This window comes from Alternaria ethzedia (genome assembly GCF_023757985.1).
Source record: "Alternaria ethzedia strain BMP 0044 chromosome Unknown scaffold_28, whole genome shotgun sequence".
NCBI lineage: Eukaryota > Fungi > Ascomycota > Dothideomycetes > Pleosporales > Pleosporaceae > Alternaria > Alternaria ethzedia.
The window spans coordinates 354,334-375,654 of record NW_026056221.1 but is presented as its reverse complement, the minus strand read 5'-3'; the positions used below and the strand labels follow the sequence as shown (position 1 = coordinate 375,654).

Sequence of the window (21,321 nt, the reverse complement as noted above, 5' to 3'; positions counted from 1 at the left end):
GAGCTGGTATTGTAGACATGTACGAGAGCGGCTCAGATTGTAACGCGTTCTCTAGCGATCCAGATCTTGCTGTCGACCTCGCCTTAGTGCACTATGCCCAAAGCTCCACACACCTGTACACACCCAATTGTAAGCTACTGAAACTTGCAGACTCAGTCGGCAAGACCCGAGAAGCCTCGCATTGATGTTGCGTCCAAGCTCAACATAGCGTTATTTGAAAAGACCAGGTACCTGGATATGATATGAGCGCGTGGCGTATGCAGGTTGACTAGTGATGTGTGCGCCATGAGTGGGTGTGCCTGAACGCCTCAGCAACCATCCTATGGTCTGGCCCAACGTGAATTCTCCGGAACTCATTCCGTTGCGGGATGTTTTCAATTTGAACCCGAAGGACAACACATACATTATCGCGTTGTCTGGTAGCTGGGCGGAGAGGGTCATAGTATACGCACACCCAAGAAGGGCTGAAACCGACGGGTAGTGAGGTGTGTGCGTGTGGGGAAAATAGACGAATATGCCCCAAGGACTCTATTCCGACGCGCCTCTAAGGATCAAAGGATATGGATGCGAACTCAACTGGCTGTACAGTGTTGATGGTGCAGTTGGGTTCGCATCAACAACCCCAGATGCCGTGTACAAGTGCCGAACAATTTGAGTCAATGATGCCGGCCTTTGCTAGAGATGACGCAGTAATCTCTCACCGAAGCGGATGATATTTCCCAGCTTTGGGCGCTGCATAGTCAGAATGATTGTGCGTCCCCACTAGCCAAGTGCGAAGAGAAAGCAGAGGCGAAGAAAGGCATGGTAGGCAGAATGGGTACCTTGTAAACGCTTAGTAGAGATTATGTAACATATCTCTTTCACCGGTGTTCGATGAGGCATAACCGCGATATGTATCACAGCCCCTGCTTTAGATGGAGAGCCCGTCCTGGATAGATATTGACCCGCCAAGAGAACGTGATGGAGACCCGTCCGCGCGCGGGCAAATCTGCGGGATGAGAAAAGTCGAGGAAGCAGAAACGGCTCAAGGACGTCGTATTGCATTGTGTGACCGCCGTCCTTCAGGGTGTAGGAACCAATGCTTATCCTGTCAAATCGGATTCCACTTAATCGAGCCATTCGTCCCTTCAAGACTGCTCACGGTCCGTGGGGCGATTCCTAGGCGGAAGGTCTCTGCGATCGAAGCGGAGCCCTTCGTTGATTCTTCTCGACACCACCCCGTTGTCGGTGATCGTGGTATTGGTGTGCTGCAAGCTCATGTTCAACGACCACGTCCCCTTCCCCTCCCTCTTCCCCTACCGCCTCTTCCTCTCCCCCCACCCTTCCCCCTCGGCGCCGACCTCTCATAAATCTTGACCTCGTCGAACGGAGCATCCGCAATCCGCAGGTAGCTCGGTATACCATTATCCACTACCGCCACTACCACATTTCTGCACCCATGCTTCAGCCTCTGGTTCGGGTGGCCGCCATCGCCCTTTGGCCTATCCTCAGGCACCTGCGCCATGAGATCGTTCAGCTGTGCGCCCGTGGGTATAGGTGTCGAACGTGCGTCGACGACGCATATGCGGAAGTCTGGGGGTCCGCGGGCGGATTTCTTGAATCGGGCTGTGGTGCGGTAGACGTCGAAGTGGACGCGGTATGGGTTGTCTGAGGAAGGTGGGAGCATGAAGGTGGGTGGGACGGAGCGGTCGTAGGTGGGTATCAGCTTGAGGAGGCGGTAGACGTCGTTGTAGCTTCGGTACAAGCCGGGCTTGATGAGCGGGCCAAAAGCAAGCTGCTCGGATGAGATGTGGTATGTGGGCTCACTGAGTCGCCGCCATAGATCGGAGAAGAAGCGTGTGATTAAGCCTGGCCCTGTTTCGGTCTTTCCTTCTGTCTTGGGTGGTGCTAAGACGACGTCTCCTCTATCATGGTCCCATGTTCCTGTTCTGAATATGACGTACCCCGATCTCTTCAATCCTGCGTAGACGTTATACATCTCCAGTGTCAACTTTCCACCGACGCCGCTTTCGAATCCGATGAAGGCGGCATATGCCGACTGCAAGCTCATTGGCGCGCCATCTTCAGTCCTGTATACTGTCTTGTCGCCCACCTCCCGCTTCACTGGCCACCGCACATCCAATGTCCCCCGCTCGAGCAAGAACAAGGCTTCTTCTGGCAGTAACCATTCTCTTCCGCCTTTGTTCGTTCCTATCGTCTGGAAGTGCTGTGATCGGACCTTGTCGACGCATGCCATGTTGCGCTCTGGGTCGTACATGGCCAGGATGTGGCCCTTTTGCGTGTGCGTGCGCTGCCACGAGAGGACGCCGTGCATGGCCCTGCGCGAGGCCTCGAGTGTGTCGAGCTGAAGATTCGTCTCATGGCTTTCGAAGTCCTTTTCGCCGCGCTTGGGCAATGTGGGATGTGCGCTGTCTTGTGCTCTGGGGTGATCATATCAGCAATGCGACCAGAAGTGGGTGGGCATGTGAAGCCTACGTGAGCTTGTCGAGCTTCAGGAAATCTTGCGCTTCCTCCGTGGGGTCGTAGTCGGCAGCATCAGGTACGCGCAAGTGCGACGCATCTTCGTCTGCGTCAGCCATTGTTATGAAGGTGAGGTCGTAGCGAGTATCATGAGTCGGGAGTTTGATGGTGGTGGGGACGTTTGGAGAAAGTAAAGTTGCGACAAGGATCCATGACTCCCGCGGCGGCCCTTTGCGCTAGCGCCGGCTGACGTCCCGCCTATACTTCCCCATGTTGTCCCTATCACCACACGCATCCACCATCGCAGGGCGTTGAATGTCGTCTGTCTGAACCGCGCTTTACTTCACCTGGTACCGAGTGATCGTCTCATCCGACCACTTACAGTGGAGAGTCTCACGTCTGTCCGCCGAAATACCGCCCGCTCTACTTACCAGAGCCACCGCTCGTGGGCTACATCCATGAGTGAAGTACGACACGGTGATACGACACAGCCGGGTGAGCGTCATGAACATGCGCTTTACAGATTCATTTAACATTTCCCCTTCATCAGGATATCGAGAGTTGTGCACCAAGTCTCGCACCCTATGCCATCATTTTCTCCCATCCCCCATCCTTCCAATCCTTCCAATCCTTCCCCATCAGCTTTCCCGAGTCCCCAACACTCAGTGTACGCTATGCAATGAATGAGCTCATAATCCTCGTTTCCTCTACATTCAAAAACTCAAAAGCCGCAGCAAGACTTTCACAGCTCAGCCATCAGCACATACGCAAAAGATTTGTGCCATATTTCTCATTTTGCTTCCCTAGAACAGCTTATCTACAAACTCCAAGTCCAAATCTACCTCAAGCAGACGCCATCGGAGTCGTGCAATTCCACATCGAAAATGCTTATCGCGCTTCGACATTCCACTATAGCACCTCAAACTCGTAGTACACGTACGCCGTGTACTCTTGCTCCATCTGCCCAGCTTGTGCCATATCGGTCGACAGAGCCTGATCATCCTTCTGGATGCGGCCCTTGCTGTCGCGGCCGAAGGCGTTGCCGCCGAGGTATGCGTAGGCCGAATCGAGATTTGACTTTGCCTTCTTTGCTGACTTGGGGTCGGTCTGGGAAAGTTAGCAGGTACGTGGCGGGTTTCGTGGTACGTCAGACTCACCTGGACTATGCCGCATACAAAGTCGAGCGGTAGACCGTATCGCAGCACCGTCTCGACAAACACCCTCAGCGCCATGACGTGAATCCAGATCATGGCGCTCTCGCTGTATCCTGTGCGGCCCAGCCGTAACGCCTCGCCCCATAGCTTCTTCTCGTCCTTGGCTAATTGTTCTGCCTCCTTGGCCTCCTCTTCCTTGTTGCCCTCCTTGTACTGGTACTCTCTCGGTGTCCACCGCTTCTCTCTGCACTTGTGGACAAACTCGCCGGAGTGCTTCTTGAAGGTGGTGACAGCGAATAAAGTGAATTCTGAGTCTTTGGCCAGTTCGTTGGCGGAGCGGGGCACGACCATGGGACACAGCTCCTCGTAGTCTTTGTAGAAGTCCTTTACGTTGTTGTTGGGGACGGCGATGAGATGCGTATCGAGGTATTCCGAGTCGCGGACGATGGATTTGGGGTTTACGACGTTGACGAGGGACTTGGTCGCGAGGTTTCCTGTGCGCTTGCGCTCGGCGGCTTGGAGGGCGCTCTTGGTCTGGTTGTATTGGCTGAATTTGGACTTGACGTCGTTGTCGATGCCTTGTATTTCCTGGCCTTGTTAGCCATAGGCACAGCGTGATACGTATGTAGTGTTTACCTTCTGCAGTGCGTCTATGAGTTCGGCAACGGACTTGTCTGCCCGGTACTTGACCTTGTTCCACTGGAAGTTGCGCAGATACTGGTCGACAGGCTCTACGTCATGTGAGCTGCTGGTCTACAATCGCATACTGCGCAGTCCACCTACTGTCGTTGATGGTCTTCTGCTGTTGTATCTTGCCCTCGTCGCCGTCGAGTATCTGCCTCAGGCTGTCGCCGACCTTGGCGACTACCGCCTCGCAGGCATTGTTGAGCTTGGAGAGATCATCCGCCTGCTGTACAAGCGCATCGAGGGTTCCGATCTTAAAGTTGGGTATGGCAAAGGGCGAGGTGGTGCCCACGTCATTGGTCACGGTGGAGCGCAGGGCAGTCAGGGCGTCGTCTTGGTGGTTCGAGGGCGAGATGGACGTCGGCAGCGACACCAGCAGGTACTTGCTCCCCTTGGACATGGTTGCTGCGGTTCGTCTGGGGCAGTGGCGGCGCGATATAGGCGGTTATGGGAACGATGGCCGTTTCGGTGGATGGAATCCAGTCGGGGGAGCTTGGGCCTCGTCGGGGCCTAGGGTGCTGGGAGCTGCCGTCATTGGCGATATATAGTCGGCCGTGTATACCCGTCGGGGAACGAAACACCAGAATTCCTCCTCACCCACGCAAGATGGCCTCGAGAAAAGCTGCTCTGGCGATGCGCCCGGCCGTCAATGGTCTTGCGCCGCGCATTTGGAGGGCAGAATACGCCCAGGTCGCGAGTTACTCCACAACAACGCGCGCGACTCCAGCCCCACGTCCCCGCAACCTCACACGACTATCGCAGCAGCAGGTCCGGTATGCTTCCTCTGCAGGCGCAAACGAGCAACTGGGCAAGACGGGTCTGTACGAGCTGCACAGCAAGTACGGCGCCAAGTTTGTGCCCTTTGGCGGATATGCCATGCCTGTCCAGTACAGCGATATGAGCATCATCGACTCTCACAACTGGACGCGCGAGAAGGCCAGCTTGTTCGACGTTGGACACATGTAAGTCAGTGATGAAGAACGGCATATTCAATCTCATGAAATGGTCATGAAATGGAAACTACTGTTCAATTGAATACCCCAATCACGTTCAGCGCTAATTCGGTCAGGGTCCAGCACCACTTTTCTGGGCCTGGCGCCGAAGCCTTCCTCGAGAGCATCACCCCGTCGTCGCTTTCGTCGCTCCCCGTGCGCCAGTCTACGCTGTCAACACTGCTGCACTCCACCGGCGGCATCGTCGACGACACGGTCGTCACGCGTCTCCCCGACCGCTTCTACGTCGTCACCAATGCCGGCTGCAGGGAAAAGGACACGGCCTACTTCAAGACGCAGCTAGAGGCCTGGAAGAATGCACACCCCGACCAGCCCGTAGAGTGGAACATCCTCGACGGCCAAGGTCTGGTCGCCCTCCAGGGCCCGCTGTCCGCCGAGATACTGTCGCGCGTACTAGACGACAAGTCCAAGAAGGACCTCGAATCGCTCTACTTCGGTCAATGCGCCAACGCCGTCATCAAGGGCACCGATGCCGAAGTGCTCGTCAGCAGGGGTGGATACACGGGTGAGGATGGGTTCGAGATTAGCATTCCTGCATATGCCACCGAAGCCGTGACCCAGTTCCTGCTCGATTCCGCCAAGGATGAGTTGCGTTTCGCAGGTCTAGGAGCGCGCGACACCCTCAGACTAGAGGCGGGCATGTGCTTGTACGGCCACGATCTTGATGACACGACCACTCCAGTCGAGGCCGGATTATCTTGGATCATCGGCAAGGACCGCCGCGCAAAAGGCGGCTTCCACGGTGATTCCGTCATCTTGCAGCAACTGAAGAAGAAGTCCGAGGGCGGTGGTGTGTCACGGCGTCGTGTCGGGCTCATTGTAGAAGGATCGCCTGCACGAGAGGGTGCTGAGATTGTTGACGGGGCCGGTGAGAAGATTGGCACCATCACTTCTGGCTGCCCTTCGCCCACCATGAAGAAGAACATCTCGATGGGTTATGTCAAGGACGGTATGCACAAGGCAGGAACTGAAGTTGAGGTCATTGTGCGTGGCAGGAAGAGGAAGGCTGTCGTGACTAAGATGCCCTTCATCCCCAGTAAATACTACAAGCAACCAGCGAACATCAAGGCATAGGCCTCGTTCTGGAGACGGAGCTGCGAAGAAACTAGTATAACTTCAATTCGTCATGTTTCTCGGTCGTGTGGTTTTCGATGTTCTTGACAACAGCTCCAAGTCTGCGGATATCCATCGGCATTACGTGCCCGATCTCCGAGCAGCAAACGACCATGCGCCGACAGATACAGGGACAATTGTCGCTTCCTCATCGGCCTTTCTATCAAAGTCAAACACGCGTTCCATCAACTAACGGCGTCGTTCGGGTCGTACAACGACGTAGCCCGGCGAGAGATGCCGACCGGCACCGTCATGATGCCGCTAACACTGGGTCGCGGCATCTGCGGCATCAACGCTTGTAACGACGCATCGACGTCGATGTTGAACATCAGTCCACAATTCTATTGTCTGGTGCAGTCGTTGCAGATACTGCTGTCGACTTCGTCGCTCTCATTCGATCTCGTTATCGGCAGATCACACCACGCACGTCAATTAACCGGCTGCAGGCCCAGTACAGGGAAGATACAGGGAAGATGCTCCTGGCGCTACTCTGACAAACAGTGAGTTGTCTAGAATGGGCGTGATGGTGTATGGAGACTGTTGTGTAACCAGAGTGGAGGGGGGGTTGGAGATTGAGATTTGGGTATTTAAGAGTTGGTGAGGACGCTCGATTCTGGCTATCATTTATCCATCAAAGTTTCAACTCCCATCTCCTATCCAAACACACCACTGCAAACTCTCCATCTCGCTATCATGCCTCTCACCAAATACAAAGCCGCCTGTGTACGTTCCCACCCTTCCTTCCCCTACTCCCTTCTTCCTCCATCTGACCAAACTACAGGTCACATCCGAGCCCTGCTGGTTCGACCTCGAAGCCGGCGTCCAAAAAACCATCAACTTCATCAAAGAAGCCGGCGACGCAGGCTGCAAGCTCATCGCCTTCCCTGAAGTATGGATCCCAGGCTACCCCTACTGGATGTGGAAGGTCAACTACCAGCAATCGCTTCCGATGCTCAAGGGGTACCGTGAGAACTCGCTGCCTATGGATTCGGAAGAGTTTAGGCGGATTCGGCGTGCGGCGAGGGATAACCAGATGTGAGTAGTGTGGTCGTCGCGGATAGGTAGTGCGAATTTGATTGACTGACAATGTATGCAGCTATGTCTCCCTCGGCTTCTCCGAAATCGATCACGCGACGCTGTATCTCGCGCAGGCTCTGATCGATCCTACGGGTGAAGTCATCAACCACCGCCGCAAGATCAAGCCCACACACGTCGAGAAGCTCGTCTACGGCGACGGCGCAGGCGACACCTTCAAGTCCGTCACGCAGACTGAGCTCGGCCGCCTCGGCCAGCTCAACTGCTGGGAAAACATGAACCCCTTCCTCAAAGCGCTCAACGTGTCCGAAGGCGAGCAAATCCACATCGCCGCTTGGCCTGTGTACCCGGGCAAGGAGACGCTCAAGTATCCTGATCCGGCGACGAATGTGGCGGATCCGGCGAGTGATCTTGTTACGCCGGCGTATGCGATTGAGACTGGCACGTGGACTCTTGCTCCTTTCCAGAGGTTGAGTGTGGAGGGGCTTAAGAAGACGACGCCTGAGGGGGTGGAACCGGAGACTGATCCGAGTACTTACAACGGGCATGCGCGTATCTACCGACCTGATGGCAGCCTTTACTGCAAGCCTGACAAGGACTTTGATGGCCTTCTCTTCGTTGATGTAAGCTCCCACTACCATCAAGCTGATCTGATCAGTCCACTAACATACCGTAGATCGATCTCAACGAGTGCCACTTGACTAAGGCGTTGGCTGACTTCTCGGGTCACTACATGCGTCCTGATCTCATCCGCCTGCTGGTCGACACTCGTCGCAAGGAACTCGTTACGGAAGCCGATACGAACGGCGGTATTGCGACTTACACCACGAGGGAGCGCTTGGGGTTGAATGTGCCGCTTGATGCGCAGGCGCCCAAGCAGAAGGCGAGTGCGGCGGATGCGGCTGTGAGCTCCGCGATTTAAGCTCAGCGAGTGTTGAAACAGTATGTGCTATCATGTAGGAAGTCTTAAAGATGTAGAAGAATACACAACTCCGCTCTTTATCGACTTACTCACTTGCGTCACGCTCAAATCGCGATACGGCGTTATTGAGAGCTCACTTACTAGATATTGATTCAGCAGTCACTCGTATCCTTTACTGCCTCCGTTGGTTCATCAAACCGACACTCCCAGTCCTACAGTAGCCCTCATATACCACTCTCTCGACATATCTCCCGCTTACACCCTTCACAAAGGCGTTTCTCATGAGGTGGAGTTCTCCTCGCTTCGTACTCAGGCTGCTCTTGCCGCACCTCAGCCCAAGCCAGGAGCCTGTACGAAACCCGCTCCACGTAACAGTCTTTATCCACATACATCTTACCCAATCTCTTGCAAGACTTACAGCACTGCGCGGCCACTTCGGCGTTGTAACTACCATTCGTATATCGTCGAAAGAGTATTCCGATCCTGTTACTTGCCCAACCGCGGCGTGGGCAACTAGGGTTGTAGCATCGGAATGAGCCCGTTATGTTGGTTTTGTACCTTTTACTTGTTCCGAGGTTGGTGTTGGTGCTGTTGAATGGGGGAGGAGTGATGTTGTGTTCTGACACTGCGAATGCGACGGCTGGGTCCAGAGGCGAATACATGCGGGTGGGAGGGTTCTTCTGTGGCATCTTGAAGTCGTACTCTCAGTGGAAGTGATATGGGGAGTATCATCAACTGGTGAGCGCCATTTAACTAGATATGCGTTTGCTCAACGGCACATGCCTCAACGAACCACAAGGTCCGCAACCCACGAGACTTTACCCAGATATCACTGGCCCTTTCCAGAAGGTAGCAGCTGCATGTGTTACCCCGCACCCTGGTTAGTTGTGCTGCAGCGAAGGTCGCACAGACATGCGTGTCCATCAAGAATGCTTTGCAGAGGCGTGGGTTGTGCGTGTCTCGAATCGCGGGGCGGGGTCTCGCAAGGCTGGCAAGGACTGTTTACGCGATATGGAACCTTTGGTAACCTCATGTTGACCCTATCTATCGCAATGAGTGGAGATAGATAAGTGTCGCATCTAGAATCGATGCGCCAGATCCTGGCAACTACATGATGTCGCTCTTCCCACCGTTTCGGGTCCTCCGCTTTATTAGCACTCGCTTTCTAAGCTTAACGCTCACCTCAAAGGAAGCACACATACGCGCAAGGAGCAATTGCGACAGGCATCCAAGATAGAGAAAGATGCGAGCGGTGGTAAGGCGGCTTGCCCGTTGTGTCCAGGTTTGAGTGGATAGAAGAAGAGCTAACTCTTGAGACACACGAGGAAGTCGCTTCTAGAACAGTTCTGGGAAGACGGAAGAGATGAAAGCTGAAGATTTAGACTGAAGAGAAATCGGTTCTGCACTGTGTTTGAACTCTTGTAGTGGATGCGAGCTCTAGGGCAGAGGGACAATGTCGCGATAATAAGCAACACGTGGAGTTATTGCCTCGACCGTGACTTCGCCCTGCTGGTAGATGGTGTTCAAAGCTCTACTCTGATCCCATGATGCGTGTATACGCAAGGCGGGAAGTGGCTTCCCAGCGACAGTGTTCGCTCTATCCGTCTGGAGTACCCCACCTTCCTGCAGACTTTATCGAGCCCCCGCTAGAGTGGCTGCTTGTGATGACTCCCATCGCTGTCTGGAATATGGTTTTTGCATTTTGATTTTTTTCCATCCAATTACAAGACAACATCGGTCGCTTAGCTCAGTTGGTTAGAGCGTGGTGCTAATAGCGATTTCGCCGTAACGCCAAGGTCGCGAGTTCGACCCTCGTAGTGACCACTAAAGTCCTTTCTTTTTGCTCTTTTTGCTATCTTATAGAGATTCTGCTCTTTTTGCTATCTTATGAAGATTCTGCTCTTTTAGCTGACCTATTAAGATTCTATGTCCAAAACTCTATTCTGGAGGTCTAGTAGGTTGATCTGTAGCCCGCATGGCGAGTTCGATTATCTAGATAACTATCTCGAGCCTGCCTGTTGATCTCTCTCTTTTATTACCTTCGCTCAAGAAGTCTCCTCGAAGATAATACCTAAAGCGAGACACATTGACAGATTTGCTTTATCTTCACCCTATTTCAACGCCGGTCAAAGTCTCCGTCTCCAACTCCAATGCGCCTCAACATCCCCAACCAACTCCTCCCAAATCTTCCAATTTTCCGTCCACATCCCGTCCTTCATCAAGATCGCCTCTTTTGCTTTCTCCGCATACTCCAACGCCTTCCCTCTATCACCAACAGCGCTATACGCCAACGCCGCGAAGCCATACGCCGTGTCCAAGAACCCTTCTAGGCCTTCTCCGCGGTAGATCGTCAGCAGACCTTCCGCCATGGCGGGTGAAGCCGAGGAAGTAGGCGACCAGTCGTTGAGTTGGGATTGCAGGGAGTGGATGTGGGAGAGGGTGGCGTCGGAGGAGGGGGAGAGGCAGCGCGGGCAGGTGCATGTGAAGTGGAAGCCGGATTGGAGGTGTCCTTGGCGGGAGGATGTTGGTTCCAGGGGTGAGGTATCTGCGTGTGTCAGTACTTCCAAGGGGAAGTCGAGTGGCGAGTGCCGCATCGCAGTGAAAAATGGCTTACATGATATCGTGATCTCTTCACCCTCAGCAATCGGTCGTGTAACGCGCACCGTATGCGTTAAGAGATTTGTGTCGATAACGTATTGCGCACTATCATCGCTTTGTTAGCCTTCATTCCCCCATCCCCAACGCCCCATCCAAAAGAAAAAACATACTTCGGCGCACAAGCATGATTCAACCTCGACGTCTCTGGCCAAACCGCTAGATGATTCGCTCCCCCGACCATCAACTGGAACGTGTTCGCCTTAACCACATCCTGCACCTTTACTCTCTCATCCCCATACACCGTCGCCAAGCCCAAAAACTTCTCTTTCAAATCCCTGGGCAACTGCTCAATTGCGATGCGCCAAAGCTGTTCGCGGTCTAATGTCGAGAGCTCGGATTCTAGGTACGCGATGAAAGCGGGTGTGTGGCTCGTTACTATATCGCCGAAGTTAAGGGGACTGGTGGCGAGCATGCCGATGCCTTTTCCTGGGATGGAGGTTGCGGTATAGACATTGGTTGGTGTGTTGACATTATCCGATGCGAGGGCTGAGGGATAACGGAAAGCGGGTAAGGAGGCGAATTGCTGGGCTAGAGATGGTGTTGTGACGATTGAGATTCCGCGGCCTTGGCTGAATGTATTGTCTGTGTAGATGCAGAGCGTATCATTCATCCCGGAGAGATGGGGGGTACAGAGGGGTTGGTGGGACCATGGTTCGTAGGGTGAGTTTTGTTTCTTGTTTTGTGTGTTTGCAAGATGGGAGAACGGGGAGCAGGACGCGTAGTCTTGGGATCCGTCAAGTGAGGTTTGGAGAGAGAGGGTGTAGAGGGGACTTTGTTGCTGGCATTGTTGATGTTGACGCCAAGGTATTGTCGAAGACGCAACGCATGCGGCGTGTGCTAGGCAAATGAGATGGCTCCGCATTATGGTTTGACTCCGGTAAGGCCAGACGGGAATTGACCAGGCTGTTAATATGGGTTCGTGTTAACATATGAACAGCGTGCGCAGTCGAGTTGCGTAAGATGGCATGTTGGCGGATGAGACGCAAGACGTTTGGCATGTGTCGCTAAGTATAGAGCGCCAAGCCGTGGGCTTACTTGAGCGCGAGAAGCGTCAAATGAGCGAGACGTAATGGTAGTAATACAGAATTGGGTATTTGAACTTATCAAGCTAACCTAAACACCTGTCAATGCTTTTATGGTGTTCTCCCAACAAGAAGGAATGCGCCCATACTCCACATCCAGCAACGCGACACTGCCGCATCGAACTTGCATCGCATATTACAGATCAAGCCGCCTCGCCCTCGGAGCTGCGCTTCTTCTTCTTCTTCTTCTCCTTGCCCTCGCCCTCTTCCCGTTTCCGCTTCTTCTTTTTCTTCTCCCCGCCATCTTCCTCCGGCGCAACGTATTCGGCCATTCTCTCTTTCCGCTTTGCGTCCATCTTGTCCTTCATCTTGTCTTCCCGCTCTTCCTGCACCTTCCTCTCCTTTGCATGCTTGCCTAGGAAGTATTCTCCGCTCTCGATCTGCAGGTCGACCTTGCTCTTCTCCTGCGGCGGCGGGAACGGCGTGTATGTCTTCTTCGTCTTGTCGGTGACTTTGTGGGGTACGCGGCGTTTGCTGAGGGAGCGCTTCTTGAAGTTGGGGAGGAAACGGTCCCAGCTCTCGTTGACTAGCTCTGGGTCCTGGGTAAAGTCAGTCTGGGTATCTCATATAGCTTGTGCATGTAGAGCCTACCTTGGCGAGCTCCTTCTTAATCATGAGCTCCTTGATCGCGTAAATGGGATGGATGTTGTGCATCGTGTCCTCGACAATGCGCCGGACCTGCTTGAGGCCTTTGTACGGACCCATAGCCGCGACTGTGTTTCCTTGCACCAGCAGGTATGTCTCCGTAAGCAGCTCCAGCGCTTTCAGCGTTGATCCATTGGGCCCCAATATGCGCTGCCGCCTCTTGACGAAGCGATCTTTGTTCCCGACGAGATTCCGTATCTTGATGATGTCCATGGCCACCTCATCCTCCAGAATCTTGACAGCTTGCGGCGCCGGCACGCTTCGCGCAAGCAGCTTGATCAGGTCTCGCGCATTCAATATCGCCGCCGGGTCGTATGTCTTCTGCGTCGTCCATACCGTCATGGAGCCCTCGACCAAGTTGAGCTCGCAGCCCACACCCTGTTTTTGCAGCGCTTGCGTGATAAACTTCCATGATCCCTTCAGATACTGTTCGCGATACTTGGGGAAAAGCGTGCTGAAGCGGGACTCGTCGGTGAAGGCGCCGGCCGTGTTGTCTTCGGGCTTGAAGGGCTCGATCTGCGCGGGCGTTAGAGGCGAGTTTCTGCATGCGCGCAATTCTGGCGCGAACATACCTTCCACTTGTCGATGTCATCGGTATCCCAGGGCTTCTCCGCATTGTGAGTGGACGGCATGGTGGGCGATTCGGTGTTGGTTGGATTGCGATTGGGTGCGGGTAACTTTTTTTCTAGAAGTTGCACTTTCACGCCAGGCGCGCTAAAGTTCTGCCACCGCCCTAGCCGCATGGGATCTGACAGTGCGAACTCCGCACACCACACCTCCTAGCCATGACATCCGAGCACAGAACGACGCATCGCTGCACAAAAGACGACCACCCTCGAAACCTGGAGATAACGCAAACAACTGCAACAATCGTTTAAGTCAGATCTAGATGCCGGCCTTTTACGAACGCGCAGAGCGCTCTAGTCATGCCATATCTTCGCCTTCGCAGCTTCATCGCTCGTACGGTCAGCTACACATAGGTAGCAGATGAGATCCTGTAGAGGTAGAGGCACGAAGTTAGTGAACGTTTCACATCGACTTCGTAAAGTCAGAACTTACCTTGTTCTTCACAGTTGAGTTGGTCTTACCGATTCAGCGCTTTACGAAGCCCTGCCAATCCTCATACGGCCCATCTTCATTATCGTCGCTAACCTGGAGGATGTGCGTAGGTGGGAAATCTTCCCACGCGCTGGGCTCGAGGTTCAGGTTCTCTTGCTCAAGAATGCCCGTGTTGAGCTCTTCCATTTCATTGTCTTCCTCTTTCTTTTCATCTTCGTCGAGTGGTTGCTCTGAATGCAGGAAAGGCGCCTTGGTTTTGGACTCCGCCTTCGCGATCAAGACTCAAGCTTTCTTGCGATCCGGGGGCGGCTTGCACGCGATGCAAAGAACGAAGGTCCCTTGCGTTGCCGTAGGGATTCAGCACAGGCTGGTTGAAGCAGACGCGATGGTAGTAGTTGACGTGGGAATTGTCACATCGTACCCGGGAGGCGTCAGTACTTTACCAATGCTTACACAAGGCGGTGAAATCACTACGACTATCTCGAGGGTCTGCTTTGAAAGTACCGTCCTGATCCCAGCAGTCATTGAAGCCCTACAGGCCGCAGCGATAAGTATGGCAAAGTATGTTCTCGAAGTTCATTGGACGCCACCCGATTTGGAACGCCTCGTTTAGCTCTCAGAATACCGATGAGTCGGTAGAGGCGTCATGGTCGTATTGGGCAGAACCATTTCCATGTCCCGGGTTTAAGCGAAGCGCTGGCGTGGTGCAATTGTATGGACGAACTTGTAAATTCGGTTGTGTTGTCTTCCTGCGCCCGCGCAGGGCGCCTTGATTTATATTGCATGTTACACAAGCCTTGGGAGTAAGCTCAAATAAACTCCTCGTCCAATCAACAAAACGATTCCTCAATTGCCCAGCCCTGCCAACCTTGGAAGGCTTACATGCTTCAATAACACAGCCCACTGCACAACCTGGGGTATGGATCATGGATATTGCTGTTATCTTCTTTGTCGCGCTTGTTCCGTGATCTTACCACCAAAACCTCCAAACGATTCCAAGATGGATCAAACTGGCGAAAGGCTGGACAGTCCTTCCAAAAGCGACCGCAAACCTGCGACGCAACCGCTGCGATACCGTACCAAGTCGTTTTGGCTTCTCGGCTTCTACGTATTGCTTCTTGTTATTCCATGGGCGCTGACATGCGTGCTTGCGCAACGGCCGATAAACGCAAGATCGTATTTGCGACAGGAAGGCTTCACTGATGGTCAGGTCTCAACCATGCGCAATTGGAAGATCGCAGTTGACGTACTGAATGCCGTCGCCGGATTGATCACTAGTAAGTGAAGTACCATGTACCCTACCCCCTACTCATTGCTAATTGTGTGAACTACCTTCCAGTCCCAATCTTATCAGCAATTCTGGCGCAAGCAGCAGTGATATATTGTCAGCGGCGCAAACCGGATGAGTTCCTGAGTCTCAAAGACATGTTCGCCATAGCAGATCGTGGGTGGACGAATCCATGGGTGGTCTGGAAGTCGCTTCGGACACGGCCGGCAAAGTGGCGAGCCCTGGGTAGGAAGACGAGGGCGAGGTTTCTGGTCCCTGCAGCCTGTCTCATCGTTCTTGGAGCCATACAACAACCTCTATATCAGATCCTAGTAAGAGTCGGTACAGCATCTGTGATCACGTGCGAGTGTGTCCCCGCTTGGCACGCACACGGTACATGTCCCACTTCTCCGGACCCCGGGGGGTCTTTTTCGGATGGCAACGAAAATTATCAAGAGATCGGAAGAGACCTTCAGCCTGGAACCATGGCTATCGTGGAGCACCTTCCTATGCTGTCTCGGGTGATCTCGGGCCTAGCATCGCTGTCCGACAGTGAATCGCAATTCCGTCTATGGAGTCTCGACGCGGCATACAAAGAAGTAGACGAATGGTCAGGATGGAATCTCCCTTTGGACTCATTGTACCACTGGCTGTTCTGGCGGAGAACCCGCCTTGATAAAGACCCTTTCCCGGACTTCTTTGTGGCAGGCATCCCTAGGGGAACTACTACTGGAGTGCTACGCCAGCTAGTCATGAGGCTTAATTCGTCCGTGGTGTGCGACGAGGTGGATCCAAATGATTTCCCATCTCCATGTACTGGTGATAAACCTTTGACTGTGTCCTGGCAAGGCGTGTTTGGGAGGAACGTACGCATATGCGTCCCTGGAAATTACACCGCCTTCCCGTGGACGCCTAGTCGTAATCGTCAGGACATTGTCGAGGAGATATACATTACCGTCAATCATACGAGTGTTGCTTATCCGTACCGGCGCCAGGTAGACCCGCTTCCCAACGCAAGGTATAGCATTCGTTGTACAGCAACGACGACAAGGGGCTATTTTGAACTCGGAAATTACCACAATAACAACACGGCTGGACCACTGCTCGAACAGTGGCCCGACACTGATCAGATGGCGGTGGTTTTCAACAACGGGAATTATTGGAGATGTTGGCGATCGTGGGCGCCTGAACCACTACCTCTATACGTCGACAATGCGGACCCTTCGACCTGGAAGGTACCGGGTCCTCTAATGACAAGTGCGCTTGCGCTATTCGGAAGAGGCTCATGGCTAAGTTCGGCTGCAAGCTATGTGTCGAACGCATCATCGAATGGCACCGGCCACAACGGAGATTACAAGGACGCTTCATGGCACCTGTTCTGCCACGGGATGCCCTTTCTGAATCTTGGGTTGCTATTCGACAAAACGAATCTGAGCTCGCTCAACGAGGACTTCCACAAGAGGGAATTGGTCCGCACGGGTGGCTTTGCGAATTCATGCGACTTAACTGATCTGGCCATACCGAGTGGCAAAGAGGCGCGAGAACGCCATGTGCGGCTCGCTACGCAACATCTCCTTGCCGCTTTTGCTCCATCTGATGTAACTGAAACGTACATCAACCCGGAAACTATGCTAACTGCCGCAATGTTTGTCGCAAATGAAGCTTTTCTTACAACGCTTCTCTCTGAGGCTAAGGAAGAGCAAGCTCCTCCAGGGGGTCGTATAATATATACCTCTCCTGGTTTCGCTATGCAAAAGCCTTTCCTATCAAAATTGGCTCTCATAGTACTTTCGTTTTCGATAGGCCTTCAGTTGATCGGCCTGGGCTACTTGGCGTATTACATATATCGCGCCCCGACCTGGTCAGGCCAGCTAGACGCCATGGCTATGGCTCGGATAGGAGCAAGCCTACACAGCCGTGGCGTACTTCCAGCCATCGGTGCAGTGAGCAAAGAGGATATCGCTGGTCTCAAGACTGTTGGGGGCTTGATCGGAGTTGTTGAGAAAAGCCCGCGTCGCAAAAGCTCAATCACTAGATTTGTGTTGCCCGAGCTAGCCACTGCAGGTAGCTTGGAAGTCGGATCGCAATGGCTTCATCCGAGCGAGCAGGCTCGTGGATGCTCAATCGCCAGATCTGGGTCGCCCGAACTGGCTACTACAGATGACTCAGACGCCGAGCTGCAGCGGCTATATCTGGCTGACGAGGGTCGAGGAAGCTTCCGAGATAGCTCACGTCGCGAGAGCTCAATCAACAGATCTATGGAAATACAACGAATCAACTCGGCCGGCGAGCCTTGCGAAAGTTCCGAAGATACCTGTCTAGGCGTTGTATCGCCTGATCCAGATACTACCAAGACCTCAGACGCCGAGCTTGAACAGCTCACCTCAACTGAAGAGCTTCGCAGAAGCTTCGAAGAAGACCTCAACATGGACATCGAGCTCGGAATAGACGCCCCAGGACCAATTCTCGCAGCCGATGTACCGCGCCAGAATCCATTCGCACCCGGCCTGAAGAAAATTTGGAAGGCAGTTCAGCCAACAAAACGTCCCCAAAATGTCAGATCGAGGAGGTTTTATGAACCCTTTTCTAGGTCGGCCAACCAAAAATACGGGATCGCACATACCAAATGAGGCATGTAATCAGACCTCTTCCAGTCCCTAGACCTCCAAATTTACGCCGCACCACCAGCCAAAATCTTCTTCCCCTTAACACTCTTCTGCTCCATCCCCAAACTAACAAAAAACGCCACACTACTCGTCGCAATCGCCAATATAAACGCCGTAACAATCGCATTATTGTACCCATGCAACACCCCCGGCAGTACATCCCCAGGAACAACACCCCTCAAGTTCGTCGCCCCAGCCTCCGCCACAACCCTCGCATCAAACCCCTCCGCATACCTCGGCACCTCCTTCTTCAAAGTATTAACAAAGATATTCTGCGCAATACTAATCGACAGCGCACCCCCCAGCGAATTAAAAAACATAACGCAAGCATTCGCCGTCGGCATATCCTTCGCGTTCGTAACAACCTGGACAGCGACGAAAGGGATCTGGACACCGGCGCCTGCGCCGATGCCAGCGAGGATCTGGTAGCCGATCCATTGGGCCGGTGGGGAGTGGACGGTGAGGGTGTAGAGCATGCCTGCGCCGATGGCGAAGATGGCGCTGCCGAACCACATGAAGGGGGCGTACCAGCCGACGAGGGTGATGAGGCCGCCGATGAGGATGGAGGAGAGGGTTATGCTGACGAGGTAGGCGATGGTGCGGATGCCGGAGGCTTCGGCGGTGGTGCCTTTGATGGCTTGGAAGTAGAAGGGGAGGTAGAAGATGTGGCTGGTGGGTGTTAGGGGATAGTTTGAAGCCATGTGCGGAGGTGGTACTTACGTGTACAAAGCCATTGATAGTAACGTGGAATACAAGCAACTGACCAGCACAGTTCGCTGTGTAAACACTCGAACAGGTATCGTCGCCCGATCTCCCTTGCGCATCTGTAAGCCGATGAAGACAGAGATTAGCAGACCGAAGCCCAGCAACGTCCCCCAAACTCTCGAGTTACTCCATGCGTAACTGAACCCACCCCACTGCAGACACAGCAGCAAACAGACAATCGCACAGATCAGGAAAACAGCCCCTACGATATCAATATTCTTCAACCGCTGCTTCACCGGCAGATGCGAGTACATCCTCTTCGGATTCGTAAAGAAGAAGAACACCACACCCAGCGACACAGCACCAAACGGAAGGTTAATCCAAAAGCACCATCTCCATGACGCTCGATCCGTAAGGGCACCACCAAGAATCGGTCCAACAACAGACGCAATACCAAACATACTCGACAGCGCCGCAATATAAATAGCCCTCTTCCTCAACGGCACCGAAAACCCAATAATCGTCATACCCCCCGAATACAACGCCGCAGCCCCCGCGCCCGCAACAGCCCTACCCACGATGAACATCGCCGAACTAGTCGCCGCGGCGCAAATCACACTGCCCACCTCAAACAGGATCAAAGCAGACAGATACGTGTACTTGACATCGAAATACGTGTACACTTTCCCGAAAGAGGGCTGCAGGGATGTTGTGGTGAGCAGGTAGGAAGACCCGTACCAGCCTACATCTTCAAGGCTGTTGAAAACAGTAGTGATGCGTGGGATTGCGGTCGCGATGATGGTGTTGTCGAGGGCGATTACGAAGGTGGTTAGGCAGAGGCCGATGGAGAGGATGGCTAGTTTGGGGCCGTGCAGGTATTTGGACTCGTCTTCGGGAGTGGGGTCGTCGGTGGTGTTTTCCTTTGCGATGGCTTCTGCTGTGCTCTTTTCTTTGTCTGGGTGTTCGGGGTCGACGACGGTGCTTGGTGATGAGACTGGGGGTGGCGGTGTCTTTTCTGGATCGCGGGTATGCGCTTGGTCGGTCGTGTCATTGTTTGCAGACGCATTCTCGAAATTCTCCTTTGGTTCTTCCAATCTCGGTTCAGAATCTCCATGTACTTGTGCAGTTTCATCATGAGGGCTTGCGCCAACCGCCACCTTCGTAGTATCGGTCGCCTGCATGCCGGCAGCGGGCGCGGCTCAACACAGGGAGGACTTGCCGTTTGCGGGCCGCTGTAAACTATGTGGAACCTATCAACGGGTATCAACTGTATCGAATCAAACAATTTCGCGGCAGTGGCATGTAGGTCGCACAGGATACCGCGCTGTCGTCGCAAAATGAGGCGAAGGCAGCTAGAAGCAGGAGCATCGAAAAGAAGCATCAAGGCGGACCTCCACAACCTTTTGTTTCTATACACACTCCATGATCACGCGCCGCAATCAAGGTGCAACCCTCTCGAGCCGTGCGACCGTATTCTGTACGGTGATTGGGATGTCAGATGGGCATCTGCAACCGAGAGACGTGAGTTGGGGCGCGGGACGTTTGGATGCCGAGGGAGGTGCGACCAATGGAAAATTCCACGGGAGTTTTCCTTGGGTAAATGATCACCGTTGGGTTCGGTTAGGATTGCAGGTTGCAGATTGCAGAGGCCGTTTGCATCGTTAGTTGGGTACGTCTTGGTGAGCTGTTGTTCGTCCTTCACGACGATTGCGTGGTGCGATAACATCTCGCTGGAAGTGCTTGGCGCATGATATTGTGCCTATTACCAATCAGAACAGGCAAGCAGAATGCTGTCATGGTAAGTCAGGAGCGACGCTGCCGTCGCAGTCGCGGTTGTGGTGCTGTCTCGCGACTTCCGTTATCCTCGGCTAAAACCGCCAACGTGATGATCGCCCACCAAAAGGTCTAGAGCAACCTCGAATCCGAACGCGAGCATGTGTAAAGGAACCCTTGTCTTGGAAGGTATTCGCGAACGCAGATCTACCGTCGGGTCGCTGTGGGTATCGCGGTGGGCGTGATCAGCCCGGATGGTGGGGTAGCTACCTGCGTGCTAGGGCTTTCCTTTTGCGAGAGGAGGTGCTTCAAGCTTCATCCTTGACCATATGGGAAAGAGCGCTGCGGGCCGTTTCGCTCCCGTAAGTGGATGATTGGAGGACGTCACATGGGACGGAAGTTGGAAAGATGGTTATGAATGTTTGTGTATTGTAAGTCTAATGGTTGCACTGTATGTGGCTGGAGGGAGTAACGGGGAAGATGTCGGATACATGTGAGCGTAAAACATGGGTGGGCTAAGTAAAGATCCTCCTTCTATGACTCGTCTAGCCCGGACATACAGCACAAGCCGTTTCGACCTTGACGGTAGCGAGGATTACGCCATCGTGACCGCGTGCGCACTTTCGCTGTGAGATTTGGCCCTTGGGACACATTTGCTGGAAGATCATCTGGGTGTGTCCGCACTTGTGGGAGTAGGCGTGGTAGAAACACATTGTGACTTCGTGTTGTGCGTGACGTTGGTAATGACCGTGAAGTTGGATAGCCTCGTTGTATGGTGGATGAGATGGTGTGGCTCAAAGTCTATTTCATGGTCAGCCACGGACTCTTCCAAAGTACACTGTGACCGGCGCGCTCTGGTTGTATGTCTTACCTTAGATAGGAGTCGGGTCGAAATATGAATGCGTGAATGAATGTATGCTGACACGATTGACAGTGTGATAGTGTTCAAACGAAAGTGTTGGATAAGAACGCTCGATAGAAGTCCAGATGACTGATGTTGTGACCATCTCTGTCGTATGCCTCAGGTCTTATACCACGACGCATGCGTCAATAGGTTTATGATTGTATGATTGCTATCTATTGCT

At 53.5% G+C, this 21,321-nt stretch overlaps 6 protein-coding genes and 1 non-coding gene across 7 annotated transcripts; 3 read left to right on the top strand and 4 right to left on the bottom strand.

The window, feature by feature from the left end:
* Nucleotides 1–1,261: 1,261 nt before the first annotated feature.
* On the bottom strand, nucleotides 1,262–2,579 carry J4E87_008733 (uncharacterized protein; the record flags this gene model as incomplete). The annotated part of the gene is made up of 2 exons (XM_049380317.1): nucleotides 1,262–2,420; nucleotides 2,476–2,579. 2 exons carry the CDS (start codon nucleotides 2,577–2,579, stop codon nucleotides 1,262–1,264), a joined length of 1,263 nt encoding a protein of 420 aa, XP_049230059.1.
* A 790-nt stretch (nucleotides 2,580–3,369) lies between these two features.
* J4E87_008732 (uncharacterized protein) lies at nucleotides 3,370–4,698 on the bottom strand (the record flags this gene model as incomplete). Its single annotated transcript, XM_049380316.1, has 4 exons — nucleotides 3,370–3,567; nucleotides 3,618–4,202; nucleotides 4,251–4,345; nucleotides 4,398–4,698. 4 exons carry the CDS (start codon nucleotides 4,696–4,698, stop codon nucleotides 3,370–3,372), a joined length of 1,179 nt encoding a protein of 392 aa, XP_049230058.1.
* Nucleotides 4,699–4,904: 206 nt separating this feature from the next.
* On the top strand, nucleotides 4,905–6,385 carry J4E87_008731 (uncharacterized protein; the record flags this gene model as incomplete). The annotated part of the gene is made up of 2 exons (XM_049380315.1): nucleotides 4,905–5,260; nucleotides 5,368–6,385. 2 exons carry the CDS (start codon nucleotides 4,905–4,907, stop codon nucleotides 6,383–6,385), a joined length of 1,374 nt encoding a protein of 457 aa, XP_049230057.1.
* Nucleotides 6,386–7,117: 732 nt separating this feature from the next.
* On the top strand, nucleotides 7,118–8,381 carry J4E87_008730 (uncharacterized protein; the record flags this gene model as incomplete). Its single annotated transcript, XM_049380314.1, has 4 exons — nucleotides 7,118–7,147; nucleotides 7,206–7,459; nucleotides 7,521–8,082; nucleotides 8,136–8,381. The coding sequence occupies 4 exons, from the start codon at nucleotides 7,118–7,120 to the stop codon at nucleotides 8,379–8,381; spliced, it is 1,092 nt and encodes a 363-aa protein (XP_049230056.1).
* Nucleotides 8,382–10,117: 1,736 nt separating this feature from the next.
* Nucleotides 10,118–10,205, top strand: J4E87_008729. Its single transcript has one exon. It is a non-coding gene; the product is annotated as a tRNA-Ile (tRNA).
* Nucleotides 10,206–12,264: 2,059 nt separating this feature from the next.
* Nucleotides 12,265–13,398, bottom strand: KRR1 (ribosomal RNA assembly protein krr1; the record flags this gene model as incomplete). The annotated part of the gene is made up of 3 exons (XM_049380313.1): nucleotides 12,265–12,660; nucleotides 12,713–13,282; nucleotides 13,339–13,398. The coding sequence occupies 3 exons, from the start codon at nucleotides 13,396–13,398 to the stop codon at nucleotides 12,265–12,267; spliced, it is 1,026 nt and encodes a 341-aa protein (XP_049230055.1).
* Nucleotides 13,399–17,763: 4,365 nt separating this feature from the next.
* On the bottom strand, nucleotides 17,764–19,644 carry J4E87_008727 (uncharacterized protein; the record flags this gene model as incomplete). The annotated part of the gene is made up of 2 exons (XM_049380312.1): nucleotides 17,764–18,427; nucleotides 18,866–19,644. The coding sequence occupies 2 exons, from the start codon at nucleotides 19,642–19,644 to the stop codon at nucleotides 17,764–17,766; spliced, it is 1,443 nt and encodes a 480-aa protein (XP_049230054.1).
* Between the last annotated feature and the right edge of the window lie 1,677 nt (nucleotides 19,645–21,321).